At 34.1% G+C, this 25,993-nt stretch overlaps 3 protein-coding genes across 8 annotated transcripts; 2 read left to right on the top strand and 1 right to left on the bottom strand.

Annotated features, from left to right (window-relative positions):
- Positions 1-1,118: 1,118 nt before the first annotated feature.
- HY2 (phytochromobilin:ferredoxin oxidoreductase, chloroplast / phytochromobilin synthase (HY2)) lies at positions 1,119-6,797 on the top strand. Of its 2 annotated transcripts, XM_089048329.1 has the most exons (9): positions 1,119-1,511; positions 1,668-1,724; positions 3,186-3,302; positions 4,470-4,564; positions 5,137-5,230; positions 5,342-5,473; positions 5,634-5,738; positions 6,301-6,351; positions 6,418-6,797. In XM_089048329.1, exons 1-9 carry the CDS (start codon positions 1,305-1,307, stop codon positions 6,604-6,606), a joined length of 1,047 nt encoding a protein of 348 aa, XP_088904455.1. In that variant the 5' UTR covers positions 1,119-1,304; the 3' UTR covers positions 6,607-6,797. The 2 variants fall into 2 exon arrangements, with proteins under 2 accessions (XP_088904455.1, XP_008227246.2); XM_008229024.3 differs by lacking the exon at positions 1,668-1,724 and having other exon boundaries at positions 1,122-1,511.
- A 91-nt stretch (positions 6,798-6,888) lies between these two features.
- LOC103326786 (NAD(P)-binding Rossmann-fold superfamily protein) lies at positions 6,889-12,301 on the bottom strand. 2 transcript variants are annotated; one of them, XM_008229025.3, is made up of 9 exons: positions 11,986-12,300; positions 11,525-11,637; positions 11,157-11,210; positions 10,960-11,044; positions 10,633-10,738; positions 8,911-8,997; positions 8,665-8,762; positions 7,638-7,747; positions 6,889-7,204 (listed from the first exon to the last, which is right to left on the bottom strand). In XM_008229025.3, the coding sequence occupies exons 1-9, from the start codon at positions 12,278-12,280 to the stop codon at positions 7,139-7,141; spliced, it is 1,014 nt and encodes a 337-aa protein (XP_008227247.2). In that variant the 5' UTR covers positions 12,281-12,300; the 3' UTR covers positions 6,889-7,138. The 2 variants fall into 2 exon arrangements, with proteins under 2 accessions (XP_008227247.2, XP_008227248.2); XM_008229026.3 differs by lacking the exon at positions 8,911-8,997 and having other exon boundaries at positions 11,986-12,301.
- Positions 12,302-16,557, top strand: LOC107880743 (protein FAR1-RELATED SEQUENCE 5-like). Of its 4 annotated transcripts, none has more exons than XM_089048328.1 (5): positions 12,302-12,597; positions 12,764-13,089; positions 13,698-13,827; positions 13,968-16,114; positions 16,249-16,557. In XM_089048328.1, the coding sequence occupies exons 4-5, from the start codon at positions 13,993-13,995 to the stop codon at positions 16,320-16,322; spliced, it is 2,196 nt and encodes a 731-aa protein (XP_088904454.1). In that variant the 5' UTR covers positions 12,302-12,597; positions 12,764-13,089; positions 13,698-13,827; positions 13,968-13,992; the 3' UTR covers positions 16,323-16,557. The 4 variants fall into 4 exon arrangements, with proteins under 4 accessions (XP_088904454.1, XP_088904452.1, XP_088904453.1 ...); XM_089048326.1 differs by having other exon boundaries at positions 13,968-16,118; XM_089048327.1 differs by lacking the exon at positions 12,764-13,089 and having other exon boundaries at positions 12,441-12,597; positions 13,968-16,118.
- The last annotated feature ends 9,436 nt before the right edge of the window (positions 16,558-25,993 follow it).

Genomic DNA, 25,993 nt, shown 5'->3' with positions numbered 1-25,993 from the left:
TGCATTATAAATTGTAAGCTTTTGCTCGCAGAAGGCCCAAAACCCCAGTAGCATCACACTTTTGAACAAAGTATGCATCATAATTGCAAATATCATGCATGATTTTATTGAACAAGTGGGGTTGCATTCTAAATCGCCTTCGAAAATCAACATCAGAGTACAAAGCAGTTGGGATAAAATAATCTTCCAAAAGATTCTTACCCCGAGAATGCCTATGTCTGTCCACATTCCGGCGACGGCCGACTTGTGAACCACGGCGGCGACCTTGGTTCTCTTCCTCTTCCATTGCCACTGCTATGAGAACTTGTTCATCAACTTGCCTCTGCAACTCATTGATTTCATCGGCTCTACGGTTTCTCTCCTTTCTTTCTCTCTCATGCCTCTCCAAGCATCTCCTATATTCTTCCATTGAGAATGAATGGAGTATGAATTCTAAACTCTAAGAAATGAAAATATTGAAAGATGTGGTGTGAGAGGTATGAGGTGAGCCTTTGGTTTTATAGAAAAATTTGGCAAGATAAAGATGCCACGTGGCTTGATTTGATTGGATGAAAATCTTATCTGAAATTTGAAATTCATCCGAAATTTGAACCCAATTTTATCTGAAATTTGAATTTTGAAATTCATCCAAATTTGAACCCAAATGTATCTGAAATTTAATTTTGAAATTCATCCGAAATTTGAATTTTGAAATTCATTCGAAATTTGAACCCAAAAATTTATCTGAAATTTGAATTTTGAAATTCATCCGAAATTTGAACCAAAAAATCTTATCCCGAAATTTTATCCGATTATGAATAGTCTTGACACGTAGGAACCCGTAAATCTTATCCGAAAATATTATCCACATTAATTATTAAGGTAAATAAAATTGTGAATAAAACAAAAAAATGAATAGTAATTGCCCTTAGCTAGCAATGTGAAACACAAAATTGATTTGCAACCACTATTCACGTGAATAGTGGCTGCTCACAGGCGAATGGATGGAGTTGCTCTTATGTACGGTTCGAATGAGGCAAACGTAGGCCTAATTATTGAAAGGGACACAACATACATGGTGGGTCTCTCAGTATATTTTCTGCTCTCATGGCTCTAACGCATTGAGCAAATGCTATAGCGGTGACTGGATAAAGTTGAACCCAGCAGAGATTGAGAAACAACCTCACTATCTTTAGCAGCACAAAAAAATAAATAAAAAACTTTAAAGAAAAAGAAGGGAATAGGAAAACTTAAAACCCCCCCAAGGAGGGGTTTATTATGTTGCTGTTGGTGGATGCTTCAGTGCAAGTTTTTCATTCTCTTCAATGGAATGTTCTTCTTCTTTAAGCTTTTGCATACCCAAAAGACCTTTACCATTAATCAGAACTGCATTATTTAGTAGCATTTGCAGTAGCAGTAGGAAGCAGCAGATGCCCATTGTCCAACTCTCTGCAATTTCTTACAAAAAATTCATTAACTTTGCTTTGGATGAAACCAAACGCCACACCCATTTGGCACCTTCTCCCTTGCAGGTATGTACTCTCCTAAAACTGATATGGGTTCTTCTTCTTAGATTGGTTTGATTTGAATTGTTCCTTTTGGTACTGAAAAACTTGGATGAGTAAATCTTTTTTTTTCTTTTCTTTTTTAAAATTTCCAAGTTACTAAATGCTGGTTTTGCTGCTCAGCTGTTTGTTGAAAATACAAGATGTTTGCTGCTGGATCGCCATCTGAAAAATTATTCGGTCTTGTTCTTTTCTATTTGTGTGCGTTAATTTGTGCATGTGAAGATAAATTGATGCTTTTCTGGTACAATAATCAAATTATTTCGTGGGTGTTGTTCCTATTAACTGATGACTTAATCCGTGAGAAGAAGCAGATGGGGAACTTATGGTATGAAGATCAGTAAATGCACTTATAGGAAACTAATATATGAAAAATACTACTAAACACTTCAGACTTTGCTTGGAAGTCATAAATGAACTTAATCGAGCAGCTTCCTCCCATATTTTAACTGAGCTTACTATGTTGGCTGCTGCTGATTGCCAATGGTGTGGAGTGCCAAGTCATTCCTTATAATCATTATCGTTATACATCACCAATACAAGTGCTTAATTTAACCGGATTGTTCACCATATATGGGAGAAAAGGAATGGTTGGTATTAGAATATAAAATATCTCTTGGCCCCGATTCTAATAGCTTAAGTTTTTAGAAGTAGTGGTAAAGCAACATAGCTTTCGTGGTCGGAAGATGTTGAGTTCAAATCTTTCAAACTACAATCTCCAAATTTGCGCGTCTGGTTTGGAAGCTGCTTTCAGTCCTTCCATTGGGTGTCAAGTCACATAACTGATGATCCTTTCTGAGGTTTCTGGGATCTCTTCTTTGAGTCTGATCTATGATTGAAGGGCCAGAAGGGGCTTGGGACCTCAGGCATACAGCTAGTGCTAGGCCTGAGTACTCAGGTTGAGCTAGTATTTGGGACCTAAGATGTGAGCATTGCGAGTGCTCAAATCAAGAGGGACCTCAGGTCAAGCTACCATCTTTTCCTTTTGGCGACACCCAAGGTGATCATCCTCGACCAAGGTGAGAGGCATTGTCTAGGGTGCTTGGGTAGGTGGTCAGGTCATTCAGTCCTATAGTTGAACTAGAGGACTATTTTGGCTCTATGTGGCTCGTCCTGATTGGTGGTTGATTTTTTTTCTCAACATTTCCAAAAATCACCGAGTATTTGTACTGTGTTTTATTGTTTTTATTAATAAGTTCTGTTTCATAATAAAAAAAATTATGCTTAAGCATGCGCTTTCTTGGTACGCTTCTCTATCTTTCACAGTGTGAACATAGTTGGCTGAAAGCACCGTAGTATTCGGTTATCCAAATCCTGTCAAAAATAGAATTGTATCCTCAGATCATGACATTGACATGTTAGCTGATGGAACATTGATTGTAGATGCAATTCACCAAGAATAGAATTCAATTGTATTGAACTTATTCAGCTTTTTCTTATGCATTATTTGGACTAGATTAGCTTTCAAAAGGTTTGCAATTTCATGTTGGCCATTTCTTGAACTATTTAACTTTTTCATTTTTGAGAACTCTTTGATGCTGTGATAGTATATTATTATGAATATTTCACCAATGATTATTACCAGTCATAATGTTTAGTATTTCTGCTATTCATGACTAGCATTCCATTGTGTGTCATCAGGAAAGATATAATTCTAGGATCTCAATGGATGGGAAATCAGAGATTGAAATGTTGTCATTCGAAGCTACTAAAGTTAGGCTTCTACGTAGCCTTTGCATTGAGAGTCAAACAATGCAGGTATCATGCTGTAATATGTCACTTTGTTTCCCCTATATTGTGAGCTATAGAAGAGCTCACAGTGGCTCCATTTGATTTAATAATTTTGTTTTGTTTTATTTGCTATTGCTATAATACTGCTGCAATGATGTCAACTACCTAGTACTCCACCATTGTTATATTTTCAAAGTGTATGTCACCTGCATATTAAAATAAAGATAGTTCATTTGGGGGTTGCTTGTTAAATTGATGGATGAAATCTCTTACAGTTCAGTTGGAAATCATCAGTATACATATATTCTTCAAAATTGTTGTGTGTGCAATGTGTTGTAGCCCCATTCATACTCATTTTCTTGACAAGAGGCTGATTGGTTTTTATCTACGGTAATTTGGTTACTGACTAGTTTCAGCATTAAATTTACCTTGTCATGCGAGAATATTTCTCACTCTCGACGCTGTGAAGGTACTAGAGTATCACATGATTTTGTTTAGCAATTAGAATTAGAAAGTGAACCGTAAACTGAGTTGAAGCCATATTGTTATTGAAATTTTCTGTCTCAAAGGTCCAGATTTTTCATGTGATTATTTTTCCTTTTATTTATTTTTGTTTTACCTGTTAGTAACAGTTCACATATTACTATTCTAGTAGGGAAAAAAAAACAATATAAATGTAATTTCAATTGGTATCCCCATAATCTTTGCTCAAATATCTGATATCACAAAAACAATAAGAGAAAACATTGGAAGTTAGGCTAGTAGAAAGTATGTCTCCTGAAGGTTTAGTTATTTGTTCCAACTGATAACTAGTTAGGAGATGGTGAAATTATCGATTTCAAGTTTCAACATACACATTACATGGGTTATGAATTAAAAGTAACCAATGAATAATTGATAACATGATATTTTGCTCTAATACTATAATAATTGATAAATAACCAATGAATATATCAGACCAAAGAAGAAAAAAACAAATGAATTTAAAAGCTGAAGCTGCTAGGAGATAATCTGAGAATTAGTAAGATCTTGGTCATGGCCTGAGAATCTGTAGGCTTGATGAGATTAGGTTTGGAAACCTCGATTGACAGGCCTTCCTCAAAGCATTTGCATATATTGTATATTTTGTTATGATCTATAACACAATTCACACTTTGCACTGCCAATAACTGTTGTATCATAAATCATGTGCAGGTTTTGGATTTTGCTGTCTTCCCACAACCAGAATTTGATATGCCCATATTTTGTGCCAACTTCTTCAGCAGTGCAAATACGAACATAGTTGTTCTGTAAGCTCTTATTTATTAATTGTTTAAAAGTAATCATAGGACTACAATTCTTTTATGACAATATCATTACGTTAATCTTAAACATCATTACTGATAGTGTTGTCTTCCCTCAACTGAGAAATATCCCAACCAAGTTACTGTTCTAAAAATATGTAGTAAAACTCAATAGAAAAATGAAAAGTAATTCCCATTGTACATGAGTAGGTAATGCTGACATGATGTTATACTTTACTATTCAATGCTTTTGCAACATCTGGCTAACCATATACATATTATTGCTATAAATTAGCTCAAACTTTAGTACATCTATTTATAGAAAAGAAGTCCAACTTTCTGTTGTGATACATTGATAAATTGTTTGTCTTATTTTGTTCATGTTGGGTGTGGTGGATCTAGAAACTCCACCATTTACTCTCTTTTGATGCCGAATGACACTTATAGTATGTTTATCTTCTCAAATTGATAATTTTAGTACATCATAACTATATTTTTCTCTCTGAAGCCGTTTTGGTATCATGTATAAATATTGAATACTTTAAATTTGGAGCTTACCCGTAATTGATCATTTATAGGGACCTCAATCCCTTGCATGATGTCATCAGTCAAAGAGATTACAAAGAAAAATACTATAAAGGCCTAATACCTCTTGGCCTTAAATATGCTGAGGTAAATAGAATGATTTGAACTAGAACATATAATGTAAATGCTGATCCCGTGGTTATTTCCAAATCCTTTCTAAAAGATATGGCATCGTGACTGAACACAGATTTCATGCAGCTTTTACCCTGGGGAGGAAAGCTTACTGGCGAGTCTTTAAAATTTTTTTCCCCAATTGTGATATGGACAAGATTTACGTCAAGCTCCTACAAATATGATGTTTTATATTCTGCATTCCTGGATTATTACAAGGTATAAGTTTGATGGATTTTATGTCCCAAAATTTTAGTTTATGATATTTTCTATGCTGCTAAGTGGAATTGAATATCAACATTTATATGGTACTTCCTATATCAATTAAACTGTAGAATTCCAAGTTGTCATGTGTTAGAACTTCCTCTTGCTCCTGCAGGCATGGCTTGAGCTGATGGACCAAGCAGTAGTGGAGACAAATGCCTCTAAAATTATGTGTAACCGTGAAGCACAACATAGATATCTAACATGGAGAGCAGAGAAGGTGATTAATGCTCTTTGCCAGGTTTATTGTTTCATGAATCCTTTCTTATGTATGGATTCCTTGTGATTCATATTAGGACCTTGGAATGGATTTTTTGGGAAGTCATAGTTCATGTCTTTGGTTTACTCACTCTCAAATCTAAAAATTCCGTGTTTTAAGTTAAAAGAACAAAGAAAAGGAAAGCAATTATTTTCTTCGAATGTTTTAGATGCATCACTGAAAGTATCATAAGAGTATGAAGAATAAAATAATAGACCAGTGCATTTTGTTCTGAAAGCTGTTCAGTCTCACTTATAGGGCCTTCAGAACAGAACTGTTGTTGAATTCAGGGAAATTCAGTATTTTCAATTATACCAAACAAGTTGTACCCAAAAAATAAAAAAAAATAAAATAAAAATCTACCTAATAAGTTAAATTATAATAGAAATTTTTTTTTAAAAAGAAATTTTTGGATATCAAATGATAGTTATGGTGGCTCTCTTGATTGCCTTTGACTTTTACAGCTTAATCCCCTATCATCTGTTTTTGTGACTTATTTTGTTGAGACAACATGTGACATTAGGATCCTGGGCATGGACTACTAAAGAAGTTGATTGGGGAGACACAAGCAAAGGTATTGGACATTGATGAGTTTGATTTTGTTACATGAGTGCAGTTTCTGACTTAAAATAATCTCTAGGACTTGCTGGCGAACTTCCTCTTTAACGGAATTGATGAACTAGGAAGCAAAAGCTTCCTGGATTACTTTCCTGAGTACTGCTGCGAGGACGGGACTATAAATCAGAGTCGCAGTATAATTGGAAAGTCTTTTGAAAGTCGCCCTTGGGATAGGAAAGGAGAATTTATTAGTAACAGTTTTGAAAATTAGATTGCAGTTTTGTGTTCCAATCTGTTGCACTTGTTTTCCCTATGTGGATGTTTTTCCTCTCTTCTTTTGGAATCCAGATGTGTATATAGTAATTACTTTTGCTAAAACAGAAAACGCTAATTGGACTCTGTGTTGTGCAGTTCAATTATTTTAGTGACAAGGTTGGGCCAGTTTTACTTTGTGCAGTTCAATCATATTCTGTCATTCATATAAGAATAACTGAACTGTGCCTTGAAGGCGAAGCCAAAAACAAAAACTTGCAAAGAAATGGTACCAAAGAACTCAGATAAAAGCCACAATATATACTACTTTTCAATGTTCAACATTTGGGAAATACGATCGCTTTTACAGGTTGAAATGAGCATTCATAACTGTAAAAAAAAAAGTGAAGGACATTAGACAAAATTTACAGATCTAAATTGAAATATTACATAGTGATTATTTACAATATATAGACAGACAGATCATTGCTTATATTTCTTGTTTTCAAGCAATTCATAGTATACATGCATGAATTAGAAGCAGAGTACAGTTATTGAGCTTGGGCAGCTTTGAATAATTCCCTCCACTTTTGCTGATCGCTTCCTGGACCTTCTCCCTGCACAGTACTAGATTTTACTACTGGAAAGAACTTCTTCAAAGCATCAGAATATGGTAGGGTTAATTGGAATTAATTCATACAAGGGTCTAACATAAACACTGGCCTCCTTGTTTTCTCTATATCACATGCCCCTAGGTCTCCAATGAACTATGCAACGATATCAAATGTGTTCCAAATGGTAAGGGGTCAAAAGCAGTGTACTTCTCTAAACCAAGGAGAAAAGGAAAGAGAGGAAATAATAAAGGCAACCAAGCAAATTGTCCAACTTCCCTTCATCTCTATAAATTCAAGTTCATTCCCAAACATCAATATAAGTAAAGACTGAATTCTGAGTTCAAATGCCAAGGGACGTTGAAAAGCAAGGCCAGACATACATTGTACGTATACCCCTCTATATTCTGCAAGACTGCAATCATATCCGGAAAATTACCTCAACTGAGTTAACTTCAAAAGTTTTTCCTTCAGTACATTCTATGTCCAATGCCTGTATGCAAGCTTCAGCAACAACGAGTCTGCTAACCTCTCCAACTAGTTTATCTCCTGGATCCCATAAATGATTAAACCCATTAAGATAAAGACATAAGATAGGAAGGAATTTAGTTAACGCCACATCCCAAAATCATGTACACAGACAAGATGATCCCTGCCTAAACCAGAAGAATTTGCATGTACGACAAGAAAATCTAATATATTGGTATCTTGTGGAAAATTCATTCAACAATTATTTATTTAAATCTCCATATATTCAACTCAACTAAATTAAGCCTTCCCACAAATTTAAGGTTCAATGTGCGACTTGATGCGAAATTAGTTACTAGCTTTTGAGCAATGTTCTCAGAACCAGGTTCACCTACTAAGGGAGCATCGATTATATTAAGTTTCAGAGAGCCTGGGGCAAACAAATCTAAACAGCAGCAACATTCATGTGAAGGTATATGAAAACTTATGAACAACGCCCATCCTAAAGTATCATGGAACCTTGTATTCCCTTTTCTTATTTCGACATTAAAGACACCAATAACTGAATAAACTGTTTTGAATAGCAAGTCAGTGGTATAAACCCCCTAAAGGTAACATTTGATGAAATAAGCAAACAAAGTAATACTACTCATAATTGCCCATCGCCCCTACTCTAATGTTTTAAAATAGCGGTTTCCAACATTCAACCCAACCCCTCCTCCTCCCACTCTCTTCGTGGTTCATGCTAAAACAATGTTAGCAATTTTCTTTCCAGCCAAAGCAGCTTTTGTACCAGTTGGCCATGTTAAGGTAGTGATCGTTAGCTAGTGATTTAGTTCCATTAGCTCAATTTACAGAGCAGCCTTCATCCGTTTGTCTTAAGATTTTGCAGTGCTAAGACAAAATTTTTGGTATAAGACCATAGGACCTATAATTGAGCCTTAAGAACTGAACCTGCAATCTATCTATGCAATGCTCGTTGAAAATTGATAGTGTACCTTGACCTATTAGGACTGCACGGCGTTGGCCAGCTGTAGCTTTCAGCAATGTATTAAGATCATATGATGTGTAAGGTCCATCTGTCAATCTACCAGGTCTGCAAAGCAGAAAGTATAAATACGATATAAGCAACAATTTTAGGGATATAAAGCTGCTTTTCTCTAAGCGGAAGCCTGCCATAATTACTATGATAGTTTTTTGGTTTCTCAGTAATAAAAAAAGTTACATAACCAATTTACACAAACCTGATTATTGTAAATGATAGACCAGAATTACGAAGAATATCCTCCCCCATTTTCTTATATTTGAGAACACCAAAAAGGTTCATAATGCTACAGAAATAAAAGAATTTAAATAATTAATCCATGTGAGAAAGAAATAGAAGATTGAAAAACCACTTCATTGTGAACTAGTTGGATGTACAAGATGGTTTAGTTCAGAATTAAGCTTACATGACACTTTCAAACTGTTCAAAGCCATAACGATAAGAGATATAAAAACCCCTACATTAATCCTGAAGAACAGCACAGGCACAATATTGCATCTGCACTATGACTAAGAAATAATTTTTAATTGCTCTGAGCACCATTTTGTAAAAGAACAATATTGTCTTTTAAGTCTCTCTCTCTCTCTCTCTCTCTCTCTCTCTCTCTCTCTCTCTCATGATGTAGGACAGGAATTTTGGCCTTTGATTGCTGCAAATTGTAAGTAGGTAAGGTATAGAAGCTACTAGCACCACCCTGTAGGTCTCTGGGCATTGCACCTAGGATGGGTTGCACCACAGTCCTAGAGAAATACATAAGCTTCGCTGAAATTTTCTGTAAATTTATTCATGGCTCAAAAGAAGGGTTCACAAGCCTTATGTGGAGGTCTATGAGACTGCCTATTAAATGTAATGCATTGCTTTGTGCCATACAATGAACCCATGCATATGCTGAACTATTTTTATTATAATTATTATTATTTTGTTGGTATATTACATTGAACCATTGTTAATCACCGAACGACCATGTATTTACCCAATACATGAATTCGAGGTACCCACGTGATTGTATGAGCTACATGCGCTGCATAAGCCTGTAAAGTGCCTAGAACCAGAATCAAGCCATTGGATACTTTCCTTATCCCTACAACTAGCGTGTCTCCTATAAGGAAGGGACAGTTGCAGTCCCTTCCTCCATTCCATTACAAATAAAATGGCATGAAGAAGGGTAAAGTTAGCAACCTTATCCGCCAAATTGAGGCCACACTTTGCTCTCTTCATCTTCTCCTTGTGAAGATACTTTCTTAAAGGAAATCAGCGAGGAGCTCACTTTGGAAGTCTAGACAAGATAAACCTAGTGATCCTTTTGTGTGCATCAGTTTGTGGAGACTGGTGGCATAACCAAAAACCTTTTTGGAGCCGTAATAGCATGGAGGTATTGTTTGACTCATCGGAGGAGCCATTGGTGCAAAGGCATGCTTGGAGAATGCAGGCCTATAGGTGGATGTGCAACCCATACATTGTGCATGTGGGGCTTCTCTCAATTGATAACCAAACCTATTCCTTATGTGTAAGGTTTAACCCTAATCCTATAAATGTTCTAGATAATAGATCCAATAAGGTTAATCTAAGAAAAAAGTTTAAATTTTCTTATGCTAGGAATATTCATCCCAATAAATGTTATATCAGTCTTTGGTTTACCATTATGGTCTCAAAATATCACAACTATTTTCGAAATTTCTCTGCACTGAGGAAAATAATCTTCTTTGTTTCTATGCTTGAGAACTTCAACTAATAAGTTTCGTTTACAAGAGTTTCCTTGCTGGGATCTTATGAAATTATGAAAATTTCAGAACCAACTACACAATATTTAAGGGCCCCTAATATTAATTAAATCATTAAACATAGTTTCTTGCCAGTGCTCACTCAACCAAAAGAAAGGCACTGCTTTTATAACTCAACATCCATAAATAAGTTGTCTTACCTCCAAGGCAGTTCATTGAACTTGGTTACACCTACTGATGATACAAGAACAACTCTCTGCAGCGAAGAAGGCAGTACAGATACAAGATTTCTCACGCCCTCCCAATCTTCATTAAAAAATTTATAAGTCAAATGCGCGGAAAGCATATGTATAGATGAGCAGGCAATCTTTGGTTGTGTGCGTGTTCATGTATAGCTCATCTATTTAATCTATCCAGATGTAATCTGTTTTTCAGCATGCATCCAAACAGAAAATAAATGATGCATATGCCTTAGATGCAGGTACTTGCTCACTCATAAAGCTAAGATTTCAAAATAGAACTCTAACCAACTCTTTCTGGTGTATTATCCCCTTCCCACCGCTTCGAAGGAAAAGCCGTAGTTCCTGTGCAGCAAATCACATGTGTGACTCCCTAAAAGAGAAGACATTTTAAAATTACTCATTCAGAAATCATTAACCCTTGACCCATTATCAATACAGAAAATAGGAAAAAAAGTATACATAACTAAAGTAAAAGCGCAAACCTCAAAAATAGATGGATCTAGATCGTCTGCATTCCGAGTGTCTCCTTTGAAGACCTATCAAGTTTTTATAGAGCTATGATACCCACTCCTCAGGAAAGGAAACAAGTTTTAAAAAAAGAGAACGTATTTATGCTCTAAAACTAAGCTGAAAGAAGACATTGCTGAGAATATAAATCCAGATGTCAAATGACACCTTCTCACCTCTAATAAATCCAGGGCTCAGTTCAGTCACAATTTTGCATCTTAATAAATAAAATCATAGGGCCTCAACACTTATAGTCAGGTTCGATGCTTTAACATAACACAAATATAGCAAATATTTGAGTGATAGAGATCTCTTGAATAATTACCTACACAGAAATTGGTACCTGCAATTTCTCTTCATCTTGTTCACCAAACAACGTAGTTGCTTTCTCAGGGTCACGCAATAATAGGCGTGCCTTAATATTCCGGTTGAGCAACGAAGCCACTACCAGCTGACCTGAAATGAGATTAACAAAGCACCAAAATTTACAAAGTACCCAATAAAATTCACAAAAGGGTATGTGCAAAACTAAAAACCTTGGAGGAAAACCGTATCATTTACTCAAACCTGCATCCCAAAAAGAGGAATAATTGTTTGATTTAAGTTCACATACTTCACTAGCATTTCCACAATCACAAGACTCATTTTGCTATATAACCCACATAAAGAAACAGCAATTACACAAACCCCTCAACGGAATTCGAAACAAATTCAGAAGCAAAAGAAATATATGCATATATACATATAAAGAGCACTATAAGCAAATGAAGAGCTACAAACGAGAGAAGGAACAAGTGAAAATACCGACACCGCCGGTGCCTCCAATGACGAGAACGACCTTGGAAGAGGAGGAAGGGGCAGTTTTGGAATCACTGATGGAATCTGAACTGGTGGATGGGATCACTTCCTCTCGGACAGCATGAAGTGCTGGCGATGATCCTCCATTAGAGCTCGAAATGGTCCTCGAATTGAAGGAGGGATTTACATGAAAACTATGAGGTGGAAGAGAAAAAAGAGGTATTTGTTGAGGGTGTTTTGGGAATGTTCTAGCTGGGGTTGGAAGATTGGGAATGGAAATGAGTGAGAGTCTGGAAGCCATGAGCAGAGAGAGAGAGAGAGAGAGAGAGAGAGAGAGGAGGGAAAGAGAAGATGAAACGAGCAGTTATACGTATAAGACTTGTGGTGGTTGTATTTCTGGCATGAAATTACCAAAATGTCCTCATGGCTTGAAATTAACAAAATTTCCCCCACAAATTACGCACCTTGGGTAGATGCGGACTGCATTATTAGCCACATGATCAAAGTAGACGGCTTAGATTTCAAGTTAGAGATTGAACTTGTGAGCTCGAAACCTTTTATTTTCTAAGATTTGGCGGCAACCACATCGAAGGCTGAGTTTTGAAACTCCATTTACAGGTAAATGATTTCATCTATGTCAAATTTGAGATTATTAATGATGCGTTAGTTGTAGTTTGCATTAGCCTTTGATTTTGGGATGTGGCCTAAAAATGTGCCCCCAAGGTGTTTGACGAATTGCCCCAATGAGTGCATTTTTGTTCATGGTGTTCATGATCGGATGCAGCAACGACTGTTTTCAGCTTAGCTAGATGCTCAGGGAATTGCCCTCCCACATGGGTACAGCTTGCGAGGCTCAAGAAATGGGCCTTTGTTTAGTATAGTGGTGGTGGGGATGCAAGAGAGGGGATGGGAGGAGGGGTTTACCCAAATGGGATTAATAAATGGGAGGCAATTTGGTAATGAAGTTTGGAGTTCTCCAAAGAAATGGGTTCTATTTGAAGAGGAAGATATGTCAAAGGGACCAAACACTTTGCCACCGAGAAGCATCAGACAGTCTAGTTGAATAGCAAGTACGCTGCATTGTTGAGTTTGGTTCCAAACACAAAGAAGGTATTTTACCGTATATACTAAAACTTGTGTAGAAGGAGAAGATCAATCTATTGTTGATTGTGTCCAAGCTTCTTGATGAAAGGTCTTTTTTGTATGCAAGTGCTATAGCCCAAAAGCTCATTGAGGTTCTGGAAAAACAACATGCAGTACAGTTTGTAGGGATGCATGAGTTGTTCCTTTGGATATGTATGGTAGTATATACCAAGTATTTGTAATAGATACTATCTTTTATGTTGGTCTTACTATATGATGCTGAATTTGAAAAGTAGACGATAAACTTAGTGTGACAGACGCATGAAAGAGAGTATATAGAACTTATATACTTCTAGATTGGCAGGGCTTTAATTATTACTATAGTTTGAGCACTATTATACTTAGCAGCTTTATATATGTGCCCAAATTTAATTAGCTATACAATAACCACTCATTTTATGTTGGAAATCATTTCAAATGTTTGAGCACTACTAATTCTCAGCATGATTGTCTTTACATATATTTATAAAATACTTGGTAATTGGTATTATTTCATTCAAGTTATATTAATGAATGACATTTATGTATAAAACTTGCTGGAACAAAATCATGATGGATTTTTCATGTTTTTTAAGAATGGTGCTGGAATACAAGAGGTAGCGGCAATGCAACTGAACTGGAAGCAGCTTTCAGAACAGGTTCCATCCTGCACCCAAACCAGAGAATCATACTTAAAAGGAAGAAGAGGTTGATACTAGCTTGAAGGTAGAAAAGTCACGGGTCTGGACTATGTTTCATAATATTTTATTAAGTTTAATTAGTATGTATTATGATTCATTTGACTTTGCAACTCATTAAGGGGATTTGAATAGACTGATGTGGTTTTAAATTGATGTCATTTTCAGGTTAATATTGAAATCTGTTGGGAGAATGGATGAGAATGTATGTGTGTGGGACTCAACTGATAGTAGCAATGCAGATGGTGATGGTGTGGATGCTGACATTTGTGTTATACCCAAACTCAATACTGAGTCCATACCAGAAGTTGGGAAAGAGTTCGATTCACTTCAAGATGTTTATAATTTCTATAATCATTATGCAGAGAAGGCAGGATTCAGCATACGCAGTCATTCAAGTAAAAAGGATAGACTCACGGGGGAGATAAAAAGGAAAGAATATGTATGTTCTAAACAAGGTACATATTGTAGACCCGAAGCAGAAGGCAGGGTAAGGAAAAGACGCAGAGTCAAAGTACGACAAGATTGCAAGGCTAGGATTGGGGTTGTGAAGTGTCACGAGTCCAACAAGTATTCTATTTCGTTGTTTGAAGAGGTACACAACCATTCATTGACAACCCCAGATAAGGTGCATTTGTTGAGATCTCACCGTGATGTTAGAGAATCAAGAAAAGCACTCCAAATTGACCAAATTGGTGTAGTTAATACACCTACTCATCAACCAGTAAGTAATCTTGAGGTACAAGCAGGAGGAATGGAAAATATTGGGTGTGTAAATAAAGATTTCTACGATTGGGAAACGAACATGCGCACGCAACTGCTGGAGCATGATGTAGAGCTGCTGAGTGAGCATTTTGGGGCTGAGAAAAGAAAGAGTGAGTCTTTTTATTTCAAGATGGAGGCAGATCCTAGTGGAAGGCTGACTAATTTGTTTTGGGCAGATTCAACATCTAGACGAGCTTATAAATTCTATGGAGATGTGATTGTGTTTGATACAACATATAACACGAATCGTTATGGATTGGTATTTGCGCCGTTAATAGGGGTGAATAATCATGGGCAGACAATTATCCTTGCATGTGCTTTCTTAAGTAAAGAAACCACCGAATCTTTTGTGTGGTTATTTGACCAATTTAAGAATGCCATGCCTGGTCCACCACCCAAAATGATCATTACGAATCACGAAGCAGCCATGACAAAGGCGATTGTGCAAGCTCTCCCAACTACATATCATAGATTATGCATATGGCATATTTTGAACAAATTTTCTGAAAAGGTAAATCCCCCAACACTCAGAGACAGATTCTCGGATTTAAATGCTTGCATATGGGATATAGACACAACAATAGAATTTGAATCAAAATGGCTTACCTTGATTACAGAAAATGGATTAAATGATCATCCTTGGTTGAGTTCAATTTATGATTTGCGTGATAAGTGGGTTCCAGCCTATGTCAAACATGTTTTCTCTGCTGGAATGTTGAGTAGTAAGCAACCTGAAAGCTCACATGCTTTCTTCAAGCCATATGTTTCACGAAAGAATTCGTTGATGGATTTTGTAGTACGATTTGAACGAGGTCTTGCTAAGCAGCGGCATGAGGAGTTATATGCCGACCATGTTGACTGTAATGAAAAACCTGCAAGCCTTTTGGAGACGTCAATGGAAACCCAGGTGGCAGGCTTGTATACAAAGGCGCTGTATCAAAAGTTTCAAAAGGAAGAATTGAAGAGCCTTAAATGTTTTCTTCAATGTACAACGTCGGATGATAGACAAAGGGTTTATAAAGTAACTGAGAGGATAAAACCCGGGGTTTCTAAAGTCAAAGAAGTTGTGTATGATGTATCCGCTGATCTAGCTTATTGCAGTTGCAAACACTTGGAATCTTGTGGAATTCCATGCAGGCATGTATTGGCTTTTCTAAAACATGAGCAAGTCGAATATTTGCCAGATAAGTATTTATTAAAAAGGTGGATGCAAAGAACGAAGTCTGCGTTGGTGTTTGATCGTGATGCCATTAAAATTAAAGATCACGTTGATCGGTGTGTTTTAATGAGGAGATCTACCTTGTCTAAACTAGCCATTACTCTAATTGATTCTGCATCAATGTCCGAGGAAGCTGGGAAGTTACTCTTAGAAACTTTACAGGGTGTGCAGGAAAAGATAGAGTCTATGGGGCAGGAAATTGGGCACGCACAAGGAAGTGGTAAAGCTGTGGCCAGCGATTCTCAAACAGTTACTTTAATGGATCCACTTCGAGCAAGAGTGAAAGGCAAAGAGAAGGCAATGGACCAATTGAAACGATGGTGTATCGAATGTAGGTCGGTTGATCATGATAGACACAATTGTCCTACATTGATTAACTAGTCCGAAATGCATATTAATATTTTTTTTAATCTTCCGCATGAGTGCTTTCATAGTGAGTTCTCATTCTGTGTTGTAATGATGCAGTTCTTTCCCCGGAAACAATGACGACACAACTCAGAGCATGCCGAACACACAATCTAGTCCGATCGTGTCCTTGATGGATGAATTTGACATTTATGCATCCACCAGCTCTCATCCCGTTTTGTAGTTGGCTGATTGTGTCAATAAATTTGATGTATTGTCCATGTATGTTTTTCATCATTGAACTGGTTTTCTTTGTTTTGGGTTGAAGGTTTGTTGTATTGTTCGTGCATGTATCCGAACTGATTGACCATTGTTCTTGTAACCTGTGTAAGGAAATTGCATTATGGATACCAGATTTTCTTCCTCCCATGACAACATTCCATTTACAGATTCATTCATATTCTACCATCATGACAGCGACAGGTCTTCACAAATCTTTCAGAAAACATGCCAAACAGATTCACAAAACCACTCACAAGGCACATACTCCTATAAGATGTTATTCCCCAAATATTTTAAGTCATGTTGTATAGAGATGCTAAACCTTATTTCATTTTAGCAGTGAGATGTTCAATTGGAATATATATATATATATATATAACTTGTTGGTTTAGTTGGCATCTAAATGTTCAATGAGAAGAACAAAAAAATCAAAAATACACACAAAATTCCTACAAACTCCTTGTGACATTTTCATCTTTGAAGCTCTAAAATCCAACTTTGACTTATATGAAAATTTTAAACAAAATTCTCAAATCAAATTAGACACTAACTTGAAGATCATTAAACTTCCTCGAACTCTTCCACTAATCATAATTTTTCAATTTCCCTATGCCAAAATTGATTTTTGGGGTTTGATAGTCGAGGATAATGTTGTAAGGAATTTGTAGCAATTTTCAATATTTTTCTTATCTTTTTATAATTTTTTTTTATTTTTTATTTTAAAAAAAAACCTAAAAATAGAAAGTTAAATGACATTTGAACTACAAGTCCTTGCAAATTATTCTGAGGGAGACTTATAAATAAACCCAAAATGGGTATAGTATTTATAAATAAGGACAAAATTAAAGTGGTTGGACAATAATGCCCTTATTCATATCTAGATTTCCTAGGGAACCCTTCTGCTTCTGCTAGCCGGATGAAACCAAAATGTTTCTTCTTTTCATATGTTGCTTTGTACTGGCTGTATGGCGACTATTATGCTGGATGGATTCTTCACGTGGTCTTCATGCATCCATCATGTTATCTATGTTGTGTAGCTCTTCATCTCCCAAGCTATTCCAGTATGAGTTGTCACTATCTTGTGCTGCAATTTGCTCTGTTATCTGATTATATATTTTGTCAAATACTTTTGCTCCTGTAGTGCTGATCCTGTATTCATATATATCATCTGGTCTCCTGGCTGTGAATTTTGAATACACCTTGATAAATTTGGACTGGTACAGGAGGGTCAGACGATCATCATTAAATAGCTGTTGCTCGACTATTATTGCTTCTCTGTATTGTTGGATGTCTTGCTTAGTAGGCATTCCTGTTTGTGCTGATTCTCCCGGACTAAGTAATTCATCAAAAGAAATAATAATCCTATGTTGTGCTAAATCTGGGTAAATGCTATCTTTAAACCACTTCGGGGGTATACTAGTGAAATCTAATTTTACATTTTTCCAGAGAGGCAGATAAAAACTTATAATTTCTCTAAATTTTTTGGGGAATGAATCTAAATGCTTACTACTTTCAACATAAAGTTGACCTAGATAACCAAATTTTGCTAAAAATGCTGGAGTAACTATGATTATTTTTTGTTTATGCTCTAAATGCAATTCTCTATATTCAATCATGTTAATCCTTGCTAAGTAAATAGTGTAATGTGAACAGTTTTTGATAATAATGGTGATGCCAGGATGTGGATTACTTTTTAAATTGAAAAGAAAAGATTGAATGTATAGTTGAAGAGATGTATTTTGCTCATATTCTAATTCAATTATGTGACTCTTAACATCTACCGGTAAAAACTTATACCTTTCTCTAGCTAGAGTTTGAAGAAAATAGGGATTTTTAGATTTTTGCTCAAGAGAAAATTCACTATTATGCTCAAGTAAGTTGGGCTTATTAGCCTCTTTTTTCTGTAAATTATGCTCAATTACGGTGGGCTTATTAGCCTCTTCTTGTAGAATTTGACATCTTAAATTAATGATTCTAAAATGCTTAACTATTGTATCATATTCCCTTTTTTGCTTTGCATATTTTTCTTGCAAAAAAGAAAGGTGTTGTTTTGCTATTTTATAATCATAATTATATGCTAAAAACTCTTGCTCAAGGGCTCTAATAAGCTTTTCATGCCCTCTTCTCCTGCTTTTAGTATTAGTTCTAATATTTCAAAAGTTATCTAAAAGAACTTTTTGTTTTTCTGCTAATGATGCTTGAGTACGATACTTTAAAGCGGGATTTCTAATTTCTTGTACTGAAATTCCATTATAAAAATAAGTATTTACTACTTATCGTGCTTGATTACTTATGCTTAATGGATTACCACCTAGTGATGGTGTACCATTATTTTTGCTGCCAGATGATGATGGTCCAAAATACTGCATACCTGTTAATGAATAATACGAGATAAGATATCTACTAAAGTATTATCCATACCTTTAATATGCTCAAATATCGGCTTAAATCCAATACCTGTAATAGAATCAACAAAATTGACCCATCTTCGGGCTGCTTGTTTGTTAGTAGTAATTTTATTATAATGAGAAACAATATTTTGACAATCTGTTCTAATAGTAAATATTTCATTATGTAAAAATAATGAAAATGCTTCAAGAGAATTAATTACTCCTAATATTTCTAAGTCAGTAGTTGGAAGTCTAGCCTGTATATCATTAAATTTTCCTGATGCATATCTACAAACTTTTTCTTCTGATTTTGGTTCTTCTTTATGTTCCTTTTGATATAAAATTCATGCCCATCCTATTGATGATGCGTCTGTTTCAACTATTTTGTAATTATTATCTAATGGTAATGCTAATGGTTTAAGTTGGGTTATATCTTGTTTTATGCTTTGAACTAACTTAATATCTTCACTATTAAAATGTTTTTGTCCTGTTTTACTGGTTTTACTATGTAATGCTGCAATCTTTCTTCCTAAATCAGGGATAAAACTTCTAGCATAATTTAATAAACCTAAAAATTCTTGTAATTGCTTTTTATCCTCTAACTTATTTGGAAATTCTAACACTTTTTTAGCTATGTGTTCTTGTAATTGTATGGTTCCTGACTTAATATACATACCTAAGAATTCTATATCTTGTTTTTCAAGTTCTACTTTATTTCTACTTATAACTATACCATTATCAATAAATTCTTTCAAAATAATTTCTAAGTGTTTTCTATGTTCATTTTTATTTTTACTATGAACTAATATATCATCTACATATACACTACAAAAATTATCATACGTCTTAAATATTTGGTCCATCTTTCTTTGAAAGATCGATGGTGCATTTTTTAACCCAAATGGCATTACAAGCCATTCAAAATGTCCTTCTGGACAGGTAAATGATGTCCAATGGATTGATTCTTCTGCTAATCTAATTTGCCAAAATCCTGATTTACAATCAAACTTACTAAATATTTACTTTCTTGAATTTTATTCATAAGCTCATCTTTATTTGATAATTTATAACTATCTTCATAAGTATTATCATTTAATCTCCTATAATTATACACTATTCTAGCTTTACCTCTCTTAAGTTCTGAATGTTTTCTAACTACAAAGGCTGCTGATCTACTAGATTTTGAAGGTCTAATTACTTTTAAGTTTAAAAGTTCTTTCATTTGTTGTTCAAATTCTTGCTTATCTAACAAATTACAAGGCATATCTGCTGTTTTAATTGTTAAGTCTGGATTGATAATGTCTAATTTTGCTAATATCTTATTCTTATTCCAATGTAATTGGGGATCTTCTCCTATAATTCTAGTTTGTTCAGCTAATTGTAACAGTTCTTCTAAATTTTTTGGTCTATCTATTTGCATAATTTCTAGAGGTTCTATGTTTCCTATAAGTGGATACTTATGATCAAATATTATATTATCATATTCTAGATTATTTTGTTCATCTATTTTTTCTTTACTTACTTCTTCTAATTCTTCCATGTTATGTTTAAAATTTTGTTCTTCTATGTTAATACTATTGTAAGACTCTAATATATTACTTTAATCTGTTGTGGTTATACCCTTCTTAAAAAATGTAATGTCTGGAGGTGTATATAAAAATCCTTCTTGTAAACTTTTTAAGAAATTTAATCCTAAGATGAAGGGATATGATCCTACTGGGGATATAAAGGTTAAGGGTAAATTAAACTGCTGTCTTTCTATCCTAATTGGTATATTATTAATACAATGTGTTAAGTATACAGGTCTTGTGTCAAACTGTATGATCCTTACTGGTCTAGCTAATTTCTGCCTAAATTGTTCTGGCACTAGTTCTTCTTTTGTTACATTTTTTGTGATTCCTGTATCTATCATGGCTGTTGTTTGAATTTTATTTTCTTTTGACAATTCTAACTCACAATTAATTGTTATTAATGAACTAGTCTTTTGTTTCTCTATACTTGGGCAATTATTCTTTTGATTATCTATTTCAACTGTATTTATTTCTATTGAATTTATTATTGAAACAAGGTCTACAATAAACTATTGTCTTAGTGTAATATTTTTCTACTATTATTTTCTTACATTGATTACACTCTTGAGGCCATCCTAAATTAACATATTTAAATTCTTCATGCTCTGTTTGTTCTTCAAACATACACATATGTTCATCTAATTCACTATCGGAATTACGAGAGTAATCTAATTCTGATTATGAGTCTAAGGCATTAACACTATAAATACTTTCATTATCACTTAAATTATCATCTATACTATAGATTGATTCTAAATCCTCATCATCTTCTAATTGAAATTGCTCAATTAACTGTAATTTTTCTCTAGGTTGTTTTCCTAATTTGGGACACTTAGGTCTAATATGTCCTACTTCACCACAAAGATAACATTTACATGTACTTTTATTAGGTACTTTATACTTTCTAATCCATGGTTTATTTGTTCTTTTCCTAAATTGCTTAGGGATATATTTTCTTCTTCTAAAAGTTTTGGAAGGTTGTATTCTAAAATTTTTATTTTGTTGTTTATAAGGTTTGTATTTTATATAGCTTTTTCTATATGACTTCTTCTGCCTAAATTTTCTATGACATCCATATTGTTTAGGTAAATCTATGTTTTTACAACTCATGTAAAACTGTTTTCTAATTTGTCTTTTTGCTTTTATTTGACTACATTCTGATCGTAATATATCATATACATGTTGTATTCTTGCACCTATGGATACATCTAGTTTCCTAGGGTGTTTCTGCCATTCATTCCAAATTCTTTCTCCTATTGGTCCTTTAATTTTTGTCATATAAGTATCTAACAGATTAAGATCATCAATTCTACATGTTCTTCCTAAATACTTGAAAAAGTCTGAAGTATATTCACTAATATATTGCAAATCACAAATTTGTAATTGTTCTAAATTTCTTATGGCTCTAATTTGTTCTTGTTCATTTCTACCATCTAATCTATTATGGTCTAGAAATTCATATTTAATTAATTTAACAAAAGCATCTATATTAAACATTTCTTTTGCTGCTTGATGTTCTATTGGATTTTTAGTTTTTCATGCTTGAAAATAATCAAAAACCATTCCATCTAAAGTATGCTCAAAGTAATCTAACATATCTTTATTATTACTAAAATCTAACATTAATGCTGCATGTACACATCCTTTTTCCCATCTTTCTATAGTTTTTTCCCAATCCTGTGGATCTACATGATCTAAATTTAATATATTTCCTGCTAAACTAATTTGTTCAATTCCTTTATAAGGGATTCTATTTTTTCTTATTCCAAATGCTTCTTGTTGAAAAGCATTTCTACCGGTTTCTTCATTATTTTATCTATATGGTTCATTAGTTTGCCTAAGATTTTGTTGATCTGTTCTACTTGCAGGGGCTATAGATGGTCCAGATGAACTATATTGGTCTTCATCTAATTCACTTTCTAAGTCTTCTATATCATTTATTTGTTTATAATTAGTAAATCTTACTACTGCTTCACCTATACGATTTTCAAAAATTTGTGCCTTATCAGGTTGTTTATTTGTTGCTACTTGTAAATTAGGTAAAATCCATTCTGTTCCTTCTAAAAAACTATTATCTACTGGTTTTGCCCCTATCATATTAACATGTTTACTACCAAAAGTTTGTACTAAATTTTGGAATTCTACATTAAATTTGTAATTATAACAGTTTGAAATTTTTCCTACATACATAAGACTGATGCTTAAATTTTTGTACTCACCTTTCATATTATAATTTTTTGTTCTTATGCTAATTTTAATATGTTTACTAAATTCTCTAATATTCATGACATAATCAGGAATACATCCTATGACTGCTAAGTTTGTGCTAAGATCTACTTCTGCTGTAGTTATAGCTGCTTGTTGATGGTTATCCCATCTGTCATCATATATGTATACTAGTGCTTTGGTTCCTACTTGTGCTCTAGTGAGTCCAGCTATTCCTATCATAATTGTTCCTATATGAATTTGTTGATAATGTGATTTTCTAAGATGTTCTATTGCTGTGTTACTAAGTAAATTAAGAGTTACTTCTTTATCTATACAACTTACTTCATGTTGACTGATACTACTTACAATACTATGCCTATTTTCAAATCTTCCTAAATGATATAAATTATATTTATTTTTATGTGATTTTTCAAAGCCTTTTCTAAGAAATTCTTGTGCTTCTTGTTCACTAGGGTATGTATCTTCTGTTCTAACTATTTCTTTTCCTTTTCTTCTAAAGAGTTCCATTTACTATTATCAAATGGATTTATTCTACTTTTTCTTCTATGAGGATTATTTCCTAAGGTTAAATTTTCTAATTTATTAACTAAGTCTTTAGGTAGTGTGGAAGTGGTATTGTGTACTACTTGATTAATTTTTGTTATTTGTTCTTCTAATTGATCTAATTTTTCGGCTAAATTTAAAATTAATTGGATAATTAAATTATTTTGTCTTATAGGGATATTACTACTTACTACAGATGTTGTAAATTCTATAAGACCTACTGGTTCCTTATCTAGTTGACCAACTTCTTCTAATGCTTTGATATATTTATTATTAATTTTAGAATATGTCATCAAACTAAAAGTCTATCCATTTTACTATGTAACTTTTCTACTTGTTCAGTTAATGTTTTTTGTACTAACTGTATTTTTTGCACTTCTAATTTTAACTGTTTAATAATTTCTAATGATTGAAGTTCTATTTGTTTTGGCTTACTATCTATAAAATCTATAAGGTCTTTTATTTCTTTCTTACTAGGGAATCTTTGGATATTCCTATTATTATCTTCTAATTGGGAGGTTATATAGTCTAAGTTTTGTCTAATTGTTTTTAAGGAATTTTTCTGAAAATATTCTAGTAACTGTTGAATTATTCTATTATTTTTGTTATGTTCAAATTTTACACTTTCTGCTTGACTAATCAAAAGGTCAATAATACTATTTTCTAAGGGATTACTACTACTATGTAAAAGATGTTTATGTTCTTTTTGTGGAAAATAACAAACTAATGTATTATTATCTAGAGTTAATTTTTTCTTCTGTTGTTCACTAATTTCTAAATTAAGGTATTTTATCATAAAATTTATCTAAGTCTTCCTTTTTCTTTTAAGATGCCTAAATGCTCCTGGAAAGCTTCTATTGATTTTTTACAGACTTCTAAATGGTACTGGTTTCTTGTTATGCTATTTTGGATTTCTAACTTTCTTCTAGGTTAATTATCTACTTCTGGTGATCTTATTAATTCTTCTAGATTCCTAATTTCTTTTTGGTATTCTACTTTCCGTTTCTTTAATTCCTGCAACCTTTCTTTTATTCTAATAGATGTCCACCAAGGGCCAAACATGCAAAAGATTTGTTATTCTTAATTGGTGATTCTGGTAACAAAATTTTAACATGTTATAAAACGTTGGTTTTTATCAGTTATGTTGATTGACTTCTGTCCTCAAGGTACTTTACTGGTATAACTATATTATTAAAGTGCTAAACTAAAGCTCTGATACCATTTTGAACAAGGGCTCTCGGTCAAGGTTTTCTAAAGGCCAAAATAACAACCAGACACCATGCTTAGAACATGGAACTGCAAAGACGCCAACTTAAAGGGCTATGGAGCAGAACTCAGAGGTTCCCTGACAGACGTCCAATTATTATTATGGCAAATATCAAACATGACCAAGTGCTCAAACAAAGTATTGATCGTCAGTTTAGCAAGATAATAACATAATTATGAATAGTGTTTTTCTGTTTTGGACAAGAAGTCTACTAAGAAAACTAAAAATAAAAGAGAAAAATGACTTACTTAATTGCTTATGTTGCTGGAACTACTGTTATTACAGGTATAAACAGTGGTCGACGGTATTAATAATAGTCGGAGTAAGAACTATAATAAGTGGATAAAAGAAAGTATATGAACAAAGAGAGTTTTATTGATTGAAAGCTTGAAAGAGGAAGTACTGAGATTTTTTCTTCTCTGGTGTTCTGTACTTCTTTCTTCGGAATTACAAACTATATACACAAATTACACCGACTTCTACCATGGCTAAGGATGAGAAGAAAAGAAGAAGCTAAGGATGAGAAGAAGAGTTCTTCTCTATCTGAAACTCTCTATCTCTCTTACTCTCTGAAGTTTCATATGAACTTCACATGCACACACTATACAAGCCAACGGACTCACATGATTATTTCAGATTCATATGTACAAACAAACAAAAGCTCTTAAAAGTATGTTATGATATACTATTGTTGCTGCTGCTGGAAAAAGGACAAGGCTTCACATGGCCTGCTTGCTTGAAGACAAAATCTTCACATGCTGATGGCGGAGGAAAGGGCTGTAGGACTTGCATGTCTCTAAAGCTAAAGATAATGAGCTTTTTTGCCATTTTGAAAAGTTTTTGGGTGTTTTTAAGAGCTGCTTGTTTCTTTTGGGTTTTTTCCTAAATTTCGCTTATTCTGAACACTTCCTTTTGTTAATACAATAGTTTATTATATTTATTTTTTCAATTGCAAAACATGGGTGCTCTCTTTTAACAAGGAAGCAAATTGCTATGTCACGGGCGTGTTTGCCACTTTACAACTTACAAGTGTGACTCCTAAGAGCATTTCCACCGCACCCCCCAGTCCGAGCAAGAGGAGGCTTAGGCCCGTGAAGTCATTTCTAGTTGTACAAAACAGCCCAGGCAAGGCATGGGCTCCACTAAACCCTAGAAGGCCAAAAGCCAAGAACAGCTCGAGCTGTTGCCTAAGGGCTGTGACGTTAGTGATGACGTCAGCAACAAAAATAAATAAATAAATAAATAAACCAAAAATTTCAATTTTTTAAAATAAAATATCTAGCCATATTCTTCATTTCCCACACCAAAACTCTATACAAATTCCTCTCCTCATATCTCATGTGAATAGTGGTTGCATTTAGATTGTCATGACAATGGATGGAAAACCAACAAAAAAAATTGCAAGGGCAGCACAATTAATGTGAATAGTAATAACTCTTGCCTCCCCTTGCCTTTTGACATGACAAATGGGTGAAAATACTCTAACACTATTATATTATATGAATTGAAGGAAAATACTGGGAATAACAATATGAAATTTGGGCTTATGAAGCAACCCTTGACCTCTTTTAAATGGGGTTTAT

The sequence above is a fragment of the Prunus mume genome, linkage group LG3, assembly GCF_029339155.1.
Source record: "Prunus mume cultivar Tortuosa linkage group LG3, ASM2933915v1, whole genome shotgun sequence".
NCBI lineage: Eukaryota > Viridiplantae > Streptophyta > Magnoliopsida > Rosales > Rosaceae > Prunus > Prunus mume.
Note: the sequence above shows the minus strand (reverse complement) of the source record. Positions and strands in the feature narration are given on the sequence as shown.